This window comes from Passer domesticus, unplaced genomic scaffold (assembly GCF_036417665.1).
Source record: "Passer domesticus isolate bPasDom1 unplaced genomic scaffold, bPasDom1.hap1 HAP1_SCAFFOLD_102, whole genome shotgun sequence".
Lineage (NCBI taxonomy): Eukaryota > Metazoa > Chordata > Aves > Passeriformes > Passeridae > Passer > Passer domesticus.
In genome coordinates, this window is record NW_026989903.1 from 132269 (window position 1) to 144805 (window position 12537).

The following is a 12537-nucleotide window of genomic DNA, read 5'->3' on the forward strand; positions in this document are numbered from 1 at the left end:
GCCCTGGTGCGTCCATGAGTGCTGGTGCAGGAAAAGGCCCCTTCCTTCTGCCGCCAGCTGTCATCAGTGGCTCAAAAGCAGCGCCCAGCTCTGGAAGGAGAAACAGCCCGTGGCACAGTGGTGCCATCCCTGCCCAGACGGGGCTTTCTGCCACAGCAGCAGCAGCAGCAGGGCTTGCCTTGGCTTCACCTGGAAAGCCAGAAGCCTCTGTAAGTCAGCAGGTTGCCAGGCTGCATCAGCTCCTGGTGGGGGTGAATCCTGCTAGCTCTGACCATTTCCAAAAGGTTATAAAGGCAGCAGTACAGACATACATGCAGAGCAACCAGCGTTGCATAAATGTTAAAACTGTGTGGGTTTTGTGGCATTCTTAGGGCTGTCATGCTGACGGTGCCTCCTGCACAGCTTGTGTGCCATGCCATTGCTGGGCCAGCCTTGTCCCCAAGCTGTCACCCCCAGCCTCGTTCTCTGGCTGCTGTTGCATCTCAAAGCACAGTTGCCCAATTGCTGAGTTGCAGCTCTCAGGCTGGAGCACCAACCCGTGCTGTTGCATGTGAACCAATGGTCTGTGTCCACTTCATTGTGCTGGCAGAAGCCACTTTTGCTGAGACACAGGACATAGAAAGTAGAGGAAAAAATCAGTTGGAAACTCTTGTATGGAAAATCAAGACGACTCTGACATTGTGGAGAGGGAGAGAGGGTGATGCATCTGACTCCACCTTACCAGAAGGCTAAATAATTACTTTCTTATACCATACTATATACTTTGCATCTAAACTGAATCTGCCACACACTCACCCTTGCTCACAGCTGCACAGAACTGCATCCCCTCTGATTCTCTCGTGTCTGTCTCGTGGCAGTCCCAACACACACATTCTCCTGGCCCTGACAGGCCAAGGGAACAAAACATCCTCACTTTGGGTAACAATCTCCATATTGCATTCTACTTTGGCACAACACAGTCATAAGAATTGTGTTTTCTCTTTCTCTGATGTTCAGAAAATGTGAAACCCAGAAATATTCCTGGGAAGATTTGTGCCTTGCTTTTCTCTGTGAAGGGAATGTGGCAACACTCTTGGGCTGGGGGCAGGCTGCTGGAGCTTCCTTTTGCTTTCCTTTGAGGAAACAGCAGTGTTTTGTGAATGGTGGGCAGAAAATGGTATGCCTGGCTCTGGGGACTGTTTTGTAAGCAGTGCATGTTTGAAACTATTCCCTGATCTCTAGCCTGGAGGAAATTAGGGTCACCCAGCAACATCTTATGTCTTCAGGATTATGACACAGTAAGGCACAGATGTGGGGTCTGCAGATCCACAGGCATTCCTCATCTAATCAGACATTTCTTGAGAATTGTCCTGACTTCCAGTGTGACACGCAGAGGGAATTTGCATCAGGACAATATGCAGCCTCCCAGCTGTCACATGTGGTGTCTGACCAGCTGCTCTCTCCACTCCACTTGCTGGGCTCATGCCAGAGGTGGTCCTGGAGCTGGGAAACACCTGGACTTGTGTAGAGCCCTTCCAAAATGCTGCCATGGCTGCAAGAGCAGGCAAACAGCAAAAGCCCAGATCTTTCTCCATTCTTTTTAGTTTTTAACTGAGACCGGGTGGTTTTTCCAGGCATTTTCTGTTCATGCTCAGGAAGGTATTTTTAGGAGGGAGAAAAAAACCTGTTTTCAAGGGCAGAGGAGAGGAGGGGGAAGGAAGCTTCTGAACTTTGGAAAGCTTGTGGTTGCTCTGTTTTCCTGAGCCTGCCTTGCTAAGGTGTGCCCACCAGCTGAGCTATTTGGTCTCTGCCTCATAACTGCCTTATAGGTGGCACTTGCCCATTTTGGTGGTTTTCCTCCCACCACCAGCTTCTACATTGTCCCACATTGGGATTTCAGGTTCTTTTCCTTCTTTCTGTGTGTCCATTGGAGTCAGATCCCTGTGACTGCCAGATGCATACTGCAGGGAAGCTGCCAGAAGTGAGGCACAGGCCCCAAAGGCTTCTTTGAGGTGCTGTAATTGTGCAGCAGCAGTGTGCTGTGTGTGCAGCAGGTTGGTTACTTGGCTTTTTCTCCCCACTTAGGTGTCATTGTTCCTTCAGCAAACCCTACAGTTTGCTGGTTGATGTTAGCCATGCAGCAAGTGAGTGGGAATGACAGGCATTCCAGTTGAGGGAACTCTCCAGGATATTAGCAAAGCACAATTTCATCCACAGCATTTAACCAAGAGTTCTTGGTTTTAGTCAGAAGCACTGCTGGGCAAAAGGGCACATTGCCTTTGGTTTCCTGACATGCTGGCTCTTTCTGAGTGTTCAGCATGGTGTACAGGGTGAATGGGCTTGGTGCCTGTTGTGTGTTACTCTGGGATCCTTTGAGCTGTGGGTTATGGACTGCAAGGGGGTTTTGTGCTGCTTTGGGGCAGAGGAGAACTTTCTGGGCTTTTGTTTTGCATTAGCTGTAGGGAAGGTTTGTTTGCCATGCATGAACTCACAGAGCAAGCCAGAGCGGCTGCTATTGTGATGTCAGCAGAGGGCTGCCACGTCACAGCGTTGTCAGCAGGAGGTTTTCCTGGTGCCCGCAAGGCCTCAGCATCCAGAGCAGCTCTTGGCGTGCTCCTTGCAGGAGGATCACCTCGTCTGAGCTGTTCTCAGATTACAGACAGTGTTGTTTTGTCTCTGTATTTTCTTGCACAGTCTCAGGACTTGTGCAAGTGTCCTGTTTTTCCCTTTTTTACTTGCACTGTCTCAGGACTTGTGCAAGTGTCCTGTTTTTCCCCTTTTTACTTGCACTGTCTCAGGACTTGTGCAAGTGTCCTGTTTTTCCCCTTTTTACTTGCACAGTCTCAGGACTTGTGCAAGTGTCCTGTTTTTCCCCTTTTTACTTGCACAGTCTCAGAACTCGTGCAAGTGCCCTGTTTTACCCCTTTTTTACTTGCACAGTCCGTGGATTGGTGCAAGTGTCTCATTTTTCCCCTTTTTACTTGCACAGTCTCAGGACTTGTGCAAGTGTCCTGTTTTTCCCCTTTTTACTTGCACAGTCTCAGGACTTGTGCAAGTGTCCTGTTTTTCTCCTTTTTACTTGCACAGTCTCAGGACTTGTGCAAGTGTCCTGTTTTACCCCTTTTTACTTGCACAGTCCCAGGACTTGTGCAAGTAGGTTTTTTTTCCATTGTTGTTTCCTGGCCTACGGACTCAAGCAGCCCTGCTCAAAGGATGGAGCGAGTCCGTAGAGCAGTCAGCAGCACCTTTTCATTGGTGGCTTCTCGGAAAGCTTTTCTTCGTTTGGCTGGTAAATAGAAGTTGTTTTTCCCCTTGGGGCAGCACATTGAACCAAAAATGGCATAAAGATGCCATATGTTTGGTGAAGCTCCTGTCAACAGCTTCAGCTGGAGACGGGGGTGTCTCTTGCCCAGCAGGGTGTAGGAACCTCCAAAATGCAGACTGGGAGAGCCTTGCAGGCATCCTCCTAAAAACTATGCAGGTCTCTCCAGAACTGAGGAAAAGCATCTTTTGATTGCATTCCATCCTTCAAGGATGTGCCTGTCTAACTGGATCCCCTCTGTGTGCTCCAAGAGCCATTGGCTCTGCGCTGAAGGGCAAACTGCCGAGCACTTGGTGTGTGCTCCTGAAGCCTGGAGCTGGGCCTGTGCTGTGTCCCAACAGAACTGCAAGCACTGGGAGGGGTTTGGTGGAAGGTTTTGGAGGGAATTGTTTACAGCAACTGTGTGGTACATGCTGCACGCAATTTACAAAACAAAAAAGCAAGTCCAGGAAAGAGAGGAGAAAAAAGCTGCTTTAGCTGTAGTGTAGACAATGAGCTCCAATGTAGGCACTGCCTGCTAAGGAACAATTTGCATCTTCACAGCCAAGTTTCTAGTTCCTTGGTGGCAAAGCTGAGCAAAAGGTAGACACAGCCTAGGGTATTGGCCTACAGTCTTGCTTGCTGTGTTAAAGAAGTGTTGCTCCTGGAGGGATGTTGTGAAAGGAGAATGCTCTCTGCTTGGGTGGGCTTGTTCTGTGGGATTCCTCCGCACAAACAGTTTTCTAACAGCACCTGGTTCATTTTCCCTTGCCCCCGGCAGCTCGCCTCAGAGGTGGAAGGAGTCAAGCGCGCGCTTCGGTGAGTGGGACGGGCACCCTTGACATTCCTGGTGTCTGAGGAGTGTGGAGAAAGCTGTGGGCTTGGCCTGTTGCAGTAGAGTGCCAGCCTGGCAGGCTGAAAGAAAGTCCACATCAGCGTCTGCATGAACACTACCAGAAGGATTCCATCCCTTTCCTCCTTTTCCACTGAAGAGGTTTTAACTAATGGAAGTCAAGCTTTGCAGGCAGGAGGCTGCATGCTGATTGTAGCCAGCCTGAAATATCTCCTGCAGAAGCATGCACAATCCCGTTTAAACATTAGCCTTATTAGCCCTTTTTAACTGAGTTGTAATGCCTGAGCATCTCACTTTTATCCAAATTCATGACTTGTGCTTAGGACAGCTGAGGATAGAGCTCAGGAGAAATCAGGTTCTAAATGACAGGTGACTCCCTGTCCCTCACACTGCTGCCTGTCTGCAGAGCACCACAGCAGCAGCAGAACCTCCTCTGGCTCGCTCTCTGCCTCCAGAGGTTAAAGGGGACACAAAGGACAACAAACCTCTAGGTGTTGTCAGTCCAGGGCCTGAGCATCCTGCAGCAATTAGAGGCAGCTTTGCTTGGTTGAGTGCAAAGCTTTGGGGCAGTGCAGAGCTGCAAGTTTCTGAGCAGGCAGCCCTTGACCTTTGAGGCTGAGGATGCTGTGGGCTGGAGTCCTGCCATGACCTCACTCTTCAGCCCAGCCACTGACCCGTGGGAAATGGCATCTGAAAATTGACATGCAGGCATCGTTTTCCTGGCATTCTCACAGGGACTGTGAACTTGCCTTGGTGTCAGAGAAGTGGTAGCATGATGTCCTTTAGTGCTACTGGTGTGGAAGTCAGCCCCTTTGTGCACAGAGTCTGTGCAGGCTCCCTGCTGTCAGCAGAGAGAGGTCCCCAGGTGCAGTTCACAGCCTTGTGGGGTGCCGAGGAGCCGCTGTTGCCTGCAGGGACCCACCCCTCTCCACGCCCTATCTAGGTAGCTACAGGCACTGCTTCGACTGCCTCCTTAACTTTGACATGACCCAAGTGTGTTGAGAAGACCCCTGAGCAGCTCTGCATGGCAGAGACAAAATCTGTCTGTGAAGGGCTGGAATGCAGTTCCTGTTGGCTGCTCTTAAAGGTCTGAAATCCTGAGGGGAAGCCAGTTGAGCAGAGCTGAGCAGGGAAATGTTCCCTGCTTCTATTCAGACACTTCCAGAGCAACTCCAGGGTTAGTTGGGACATAAACACCACATCAACACCACATAAGCAGCCCCACACAACAGCTTTTGCCTTCAGGTGAGCTGCTGCTTGCTGCTTCTGCCAGCTCTCAGGAGCCAACTTCCCTGCTCCTGATTGCTTGTTTGTGCTTTTTCCCTGCCTATTCCTTGCAGGTCCCGCTAGGAGAGGATCTTGCCAGTCAGGACTCCCGGGCCCAGGCAGGAAAGGCGGAGCGGCAGGAGAGCACGGACAGAGTGCATGGCGCCCAGGAGTTCAGGTGTGTGTTGAGCTTTCTCGCTTTCTCTGAGCAGGGCTGGGCATTGCTGGGCTTTTGGAGGCCCAGTGTCAAAGAACAAATTTGGCTTTCTCATTGATGGACTTGCTCAGCACAGATGAGGGAAGGCAGCCCAGGGCAGGTCTGGCTGCCGAGCAACCTAGAGCACAGCTGCCTCCTGGGACTCACACCTTAAACCCTGACAAAAAGCATTCCAAACTAGACCAGAGTAAAAGCAAGGGAGGGTCAGGCTGGGCTTAAGGAGAGCAGAGCATTGACCCGCAAAGGCAGTCATGCAGCAGAACAAGTGTCTCAGAGAGCTTGTGCAAATTCCAGCCCTGGAAATTCAGAAGCCCTGGCTGGATAGGGCCTTGAGCAGCCTGTCCAGATGCTGACCCCAAGTGCTTGGAACTGAAGCCTGGGCTAGAGGCTTCCTGGGATCTCTGCCAGCCTAACCCATCCTTTGATAACTGGATTGGAAAATCATCCCCACCTCCTCCCCAAGCTATGGCTTGCAGGCTCTCTTTCCTTGTTTCACTAGTGAAAGCAAGAGTAATTGTGGCAGTACTCATCTCGACTTAGCAAGTATGTCTTAGCCAAAGAAGAACATTTACAAGTCCAGTATCCACCGTAATCAGAAAGGAGTGTAAGAGCTAGCAGGCAGGAAGCTGTTACCCTGAGAGTACCTGAGCTTTCTGGAAGTGTTCTGTGGCTTCTGGAAGCTTGTTTGACTTCCTCAGCGGTGACTCTTTCACCTGCAGGAACAACAAAGAGAGATGCTAGTATAGGGAGGGAATTGCAGCATACTCTTGAGGTGGAAGTAGAGGGCTGTTGGAAGCCCCTGAGACTGCCTTGTGTGGGACATGCTATGCAGTCCTGCTCTTGCAAGGAGACTGTGTTGCAATTAAAGGCTTGTTTGTCTGTCTGCTTGCTGTAGGTGGAAGGAGTTGGCTGCATGTGAGAGAAAGCACCACTCCTCACTAGAGAGGGCGTCTGAAGTGGCGGCAGCGACAGCGGAGGAATGGCAGCCTCAGAGGGATCTGCTGAAGGAAGCGGTTCCTCTGGCCGTGCCAAAGGTACGCTCACCTTGTTCCTAGGCAGCACTTGTGGGAGAGGGATTTGTCCTAGCAAGACCCCCCCGAATGCTGCTTCTGGCAGCAAGCTGAGACCGAGCCTGTGTTGTTGTTGTTGTTGTTCCTCTTGAAAAATGGTGCCCCCCCACTGCCAGGTTTTCCGCCTGCAGCGGCCAGCCCACAGGGGCCTGGAGAAGCTGCTGCAGGAGTTCTCCCGCCAAGGGCACACCCTGTCCCAGGTGTGCAGAGAGAAGGCGGTGCTGGCACAGGAGAACGCTGCCCTGGAAGCCCGACTGGCAGCCACGGAGCGGGACTTGCGAGGCCTTTCAGAGCAGCTGGCAGAGGCCAGGTAAAGGCAGGGAGGAGACCCTGGGTGGGACATTACTGAAGGTCTGTAGTTACAAAGGTGGTGAGCATTATGCCAGGATTTACTGCCTGCTCTGTGCTCTCCAGATGTTTCTTGGGCAGAGAAGCAAAGAGATACAAGCAAAAAGGGAAGGATACTGTGATGTGAATCTTACTTTTCTGCCAGCTCAAGCTCTCAAAGCTTTTTTTGGGTGCCTGCTTGGGACCCCTTGCACATTCCTGTGACAAGTGCAAAGCAAGCCAACTTGGCACTGAATTCAGGACCAGGGACACTGTGCAGATGTTTGCTGAAACCAGAAGTTTCCCTCTGGTTTTGCTTTCTCCTTCAGTGCATCTGACCATCAATCTTTGCTTGCCAAGTTGTTTGACATGGGGTTTTTGGAATTCAAGGCTCTTAGATGTGAATGTTGTGAGTAGGGCGCTGACGCTTCAGGTGAAGCTGGAGGGTCACGCTGAAAATCTTGAGAGCCTGCAGAGCTGACTCCTGTGAAGGATGGTGCAGAACCTAGAACTGCTTACAAAGAGCAGCAGCAGCAGAAGGGAAAGGTCTTGTGACTTCTTGACAGTGTCTGGGGATTCTTGCTGCACACTGATTCTTGCCCACTTGTCCAGCCACCTCTGTAACCTGTCAAGGATCTTTTTGGCTGGTCCTTCTTCCTTTTTAAAGAGTGCCCAGATATTTGGGCACTGCGGCTTAGTTAGGCAAAAATAAAGGTAGCAAGTGGTCTTGTTTATCCAATTCCAGTCATTTAATTGGCCGGATATCTGTCCCTCCTCCTAGTGAGTTCTTGTGCAGATAGAAACCTACTTCTGGTTTCCTACTCATGCTGCCAGAAGCCAGAGGTTTTGCTATATGGTTTGGTGAATTCCTTTAGTCCCTTTTACTTAGAGAGTGCCTGGCCAACAAAGTACCTATACATCCACTATGAATGGCATGAAGCATTGAGGAGTCAGCCAGGAGAGCCCTGTTCTGTCCTGCACCTGCAGAGTGACTTGGAAGTGCTGATGAGCTCAGGGCTGTGAGCAGAGGCTGGGTTTTTGTCCCTTTGCAGATACTTGGTGGGCACACCCGTGTGTGATAGGTCAGGCAACAGCCTTTTCAGCTTTGGCTGCTGAGACCAAACTGAGCTGGGCTAGGTCATGAGAAAAGGCTGCCCAGTCACCTGAAGGGGCCTGATTTGCTATGTAAAGTGGCAAAATAGTCCTGCTGTATCTGAGTTTCCATGCAAGCCATTTTGCATACTAAGGTGTAGGGATCTTAAGGCACATCTTACTGGAGAAGCTGCCCCTGTGTGCCAGGAGCAATTGCTCTTCATCTTCACGCCTTGTAGGTCAGAGAAGGAGAGCCTGCAAAGCAGCCTGCTGGAGGCACAGCAGCACATATGGGAGCAGGAGATGGCCAGGAGCCGTGTGGAAGCCCAAGTGTGCAGGGCCAGGCAGGCCAAGGAGGCGATACTGGGTGAGAGCCTGGTGCACTTTGTTTCTGCTGATGGCCCTGCCCAGTGCAGTGGCTGCCAAGGCAGCTCTGTGCGCAGGGCTTCTGAGCAGTGAAGCAGCTGAGGGCAGGTCCCTCCTTGCCTGAAACTGGAAGGGCTTAAGGCCAGCAGATTGCTCTGCTTGTGGAGTGTCTGACTGCTGCTGTGTGTCATGTTTGCAGAGGATGTGAGGGGCCTTCGTCGTGAGCTGCTGGCTGTAAGAGCTCTCAGCCAGCAGCAATGTGAAGACATGGCTGAACAGCTGCGCTGGGCACAAGAGCAGTGCTGCAAGGTTCTGAGACTCTGGCAATCTTCCCAGGAAGAGGAAAAAAGGAATCTCGAGCAAAAACTGGTAAGAAACAAGAGGCACCTGAAGATTTCAGGCAGGTTTGGTGGGCTGTCTCAGCAGAAGAGCAGCCTGAGTATGTGACATGGCCGCAAGCATCTGCTGTAGGCCAGACGTTGCTGGGCCAGGCAGCAGGGGCCTTCAAGGGCTCATACTTGAAGGCCTGTGAAGAGCCAGAGGACAATGCTGGGACAGTATATGCATGCACAGGTTCAGGATGGGCATCAGCCAAGTTCCCTAGGAGGCTGGGTGGTCGCCACCCAAAGCATGGCAGAGAAGGGGCAGGATCTTCCCCACAGCCTTGTGCCATGCAGCAGGCAGCTACTGACCTTGCTGCCAACTGCAGTCCCAGCAACTGGGTTCCTTGCTTTCTGTCCTCCCATGGTGGACAGATGTCTTTGGGCCTGAATCATATGCAAGAGGCCCCGTGTTGCTGGTATTTCAGCTGGTGGCCTGCCTTGTGACTGGATCATTGAGGCGCTGGCCTCATCCTCATCCTGCAGTCCATGTGCAGCTCTTCCTTGATCAAAGGGCAGGGGGAATGTGAGTACAGAGCCTCTGAGAACAGGCAGAAATGCTGAGGAGAGAGGGGCCAGAAAACAGGCAGCCATGAGAGCAGGGAAGGAAGGTGGCATCTCCTTCCTTCCACCTGCTGACACTCCCTCTACATTTTGGGTTAGAACAGCATTGCTGGAGGGCACAAAGTCACAACTCATGTGCACTTTCCAGGTGGGGGGGTTGTTGGAGGGATGAAGCTTCCATTTCTTTCTATGGGGAGCATTGCTTGGACTTCATCAGGAATTGTCTGTTCCCCTCATCAGGAGAGACAACTGGAAAAGCAGCATGTGGAGGCACGGAAGCAGCTGGAGGAACGGGCAAACTTCCTGGCAGAGGTACAGAGGGAGCAGGAGAAAAGGCTGCTTGAGATGAAGGGGGAAATTGCTGTCATGCAAGCTGAAGAAGAAAAGCTACCAAGCAGAGGCAGTCAAGAGGCACAGAGTGTGGAAAGAGAGTTTGTGTGCTGTTTTGGACTCCTCTGGGCTCCTTATGGACACTGCTTCTCTGGGCACCGTCTGTCTGGGTGGCACTGTGTCCTGGTTTAGGGCAAGTTTGGGAGATAACCCCCAAAGGGGCTTCTCTACAAAAGCAGATTCAATTGCCCCTCCCCCCTCTAACCAGTTTGGGAGAAAATATCTCCTTGGAGAAAAAGTGGAAAGAAACCTGTTTATTAAACAATAGAACCCAAACAATATTAAACAATAAAACTTCTCAGTGCTCCAACGAAAGCAAACTCAGACCAGTCCCCTCCCCGGGTTGCAGCTCGGCTCACTCAGTCTTTGACCAGTCTCTGGTGCTGGAAACGCCGCGGCCCAGGCCTGGCCAGGGGGCCACAGGTGGAGCTGCCGGTGCTCTTCTGGGTGTTCAGTCCAGAGCAGGGTTGAACAGGTCCAAGGAAAAAGGAAAAAAATCACAGTCCAGGGAACTTCTTTGCCTCAGCTAGTTAAAACTAACTAAAAGCAGAAAAAAAGGGAAAAAGGAGCTCTGTCTGGCTGTCTGTCCATCCGCAGACAAAACAGTCCAGGAGCAGGAATGTGGAGGAGTGAGAGCAGTCTGAAAACAAACTGTGCGCTTCTTCCCTCCCCTCTTCACTGTCTGGAAGAGAGTCTTAAAGGTGTAAAACTTATTATTCGGTATAAACAGAACAAGACAATTGGGGATAAAAGCATCATATAGTCAACCCAGGACACAGCAGAGCTCTGAGGAACCGACTGCTTCAGTGAACTTTGAACAGGTCCTGGCTTGGCTGTTTAGCAGGGCCAGAAATGATGGGATACTAAGCATGGGTGTGCATCTGCCCCTGCTGCCTCCACCCCCATTCCTGGCCATGGCATGGGGGCCCTGGAGCAAGTTGGGCAGGCAGAGACCTTGCAGAGAGCAGCAGGGCAGGGAGCTCTGCTGAACTTCCTGAATGGCAGTGAGGCTGAGATGATGGATGTGTGGGAGCTGGAGAGCAGCGAGCATCCCGAGAGCTCAGCAGCAGCATCTGGGCTCCAAGGCTGCTGGGGAAGTGTAGGAGGGAAGGGCAGCAGCAGCAGAAATGAGGGGCTTGAGACATGCAGGTTTGGACATGCTGCAGAATGGCTTTGTGGGGATTTGGCTGGAGATCAGCACTGGCTGTGAGACACGTTAGGGGCAGGGAGAGAACAGTGATCTAAACCCACTGCCATGGCATCCAAAAGGCCAGGGGAGGCAGTGGCACCCCAGAACACCTTGATGTCAAACATGTGGATGCCAGCTGGGAATGTAGTCGCATTTCCAGGGAAGTAAGAAGGTGGGGAGAGCTCAGAAATGTGGGACATGGTCTCTCCCAGTTCCCTTTGCATTCCCAATCCTGTGCCAAGCTGCTGCATCAGTTTGACTTTTCCTACCAGGTCCCAGTTAAGAGCATTGATAAAATTCTTGAGGCATCAAAGGGGGCAAGTGTGGATGATTGATCTGAGCACTGTGTTCTACTCTTTCCAGACCTCCTTGCTGTATTCCACGGGCGGGGAAATGAAGAAGAGATCATTGGGAAAATCTTTGATTCCCCGTCTGCGCAAGGCAGGAATTCCCCCTGTGGGCAGTGCTGCTGGGTCTGTGCACAGCTCTCCCCAGATGGAATTGCAGGAGTCCCAGGAGATGAGGTAAGCCAAGGTGTCTGCTGCTCCAGTGTGCTCTTCACCTCACTCTTCCCATCTCCTGTGGTGATTTGGCACAGTCTCCCATGTATTTAGGCAAACCCCTGAGTATTCCGCATTTTGCCCATCCAATGTCAAACCCAAGAGCAATGCCCCAAGAGCAGAGGTGGTGCTGGGGAAGGGGAGGCAGGGCTTCAAAGTGTCTCAGGATGGGTCCCCTGCTGGACTTGGCTGTTACTTCAGCCAGAGCTTGTCCAGTTCTGTGTGACTCCAGCAACTGAAAGCTTAAGGACAATGCATCATCTTTGCATCCTCTTGGGTTTATGTGTTGCAATTCCTCCTTCATCACAGTGACCATGCCAAGAAGGTTTGCCTCTTTCACGGTACGCCCATTCCCTCCCTTCTCCTTCTAGCTCCTCATATGTTTTTTTGTCTTCCATTTTCTCCAGGCCAAGACCCAGCAGCAGAAGCCAGGAGAAGACCCCGGAGCATGCAGGTATGTACAGGGCACGTCTGTCCTAAAATGACCATTGGGAATTTGACTCAGAGTTGACAATTGGAAAGGTTGGATAAAACGCATTCTTTAAAAAAAGTCTTTAAATTAATTTCAATTCCTTGATGGTCTCAGTGGACTCTCCCAGAGCCCAGTCCCTGAGTGTGTTCTCTGGTGGCGCAGTGAAAATTCTTCCAGTGTGAAGTGTTGAGTGGCAGGAGCATGAGTCGTACCTGGGGATTCTGGAACTGCAGCGCAAAAAATAAAACATTTCCGCTCCACGCTGCATATACCTTTTATGTCCCTGCAGCTTTTCTTGTGTCAAAATTATAGTAGAAAAAGAAGGCATTTAGCATGAAATGAGAAATGTTCCCGTTCCTTCCTCCTGCTTTTGAAAGAGAAAACCATTCCTTTGGGTATTTTCTGGTCTGAACCCCTTTAGATTTAAAGGAGATTCATGGATATTGGTTCTGCACTGGGTTATTCATGGTTTTGCTCTGGGAAGAATAGGGAAATCTCTTATGATGGAAAG

The 12537-nt window shown here is 51.2% G+C and overlaps 1 protein-coding gene across 1 annotated transcript in view; it reads left to right on the plus strand.

Annotated features, from left to right (window-relative positions):
• The first annotated feature begins 2555 nt into the window (after window positions 1–2555).
• Window positions 2556–12537, plus strand: part of LOC135291679 (TOG array regulator of axonemal microtubules protein 2-like) — a 31668-nt gene continuing 21686 nt past the window's right edge. Inside the window, exons 1-6 of the mRNA XM_064405937.1 lie at window positions 2556–3268; window positions 4062–4099; window positions 5474–5577; window positions 6512–6650; window positions 11358–11518; window positions 11962–12008. Coding sequence (XP_064262007.1) covers window positions 3193–3268; window positions 4062–4099; window positions 5474–5577; window positions 6512–6650; window positions 11358–11518; window positions 11962–12008 — 565 coding nt within the window. The 5' untranslated portion in view covers window positions 2556–3192. The remainder of the gene's footprint in view (window positions 3269–4061; window positions 4100–5473; window positions 5578–6511; window positions 6651–11357; window positions 11519–11961; window positions 12009–12537) is intronic.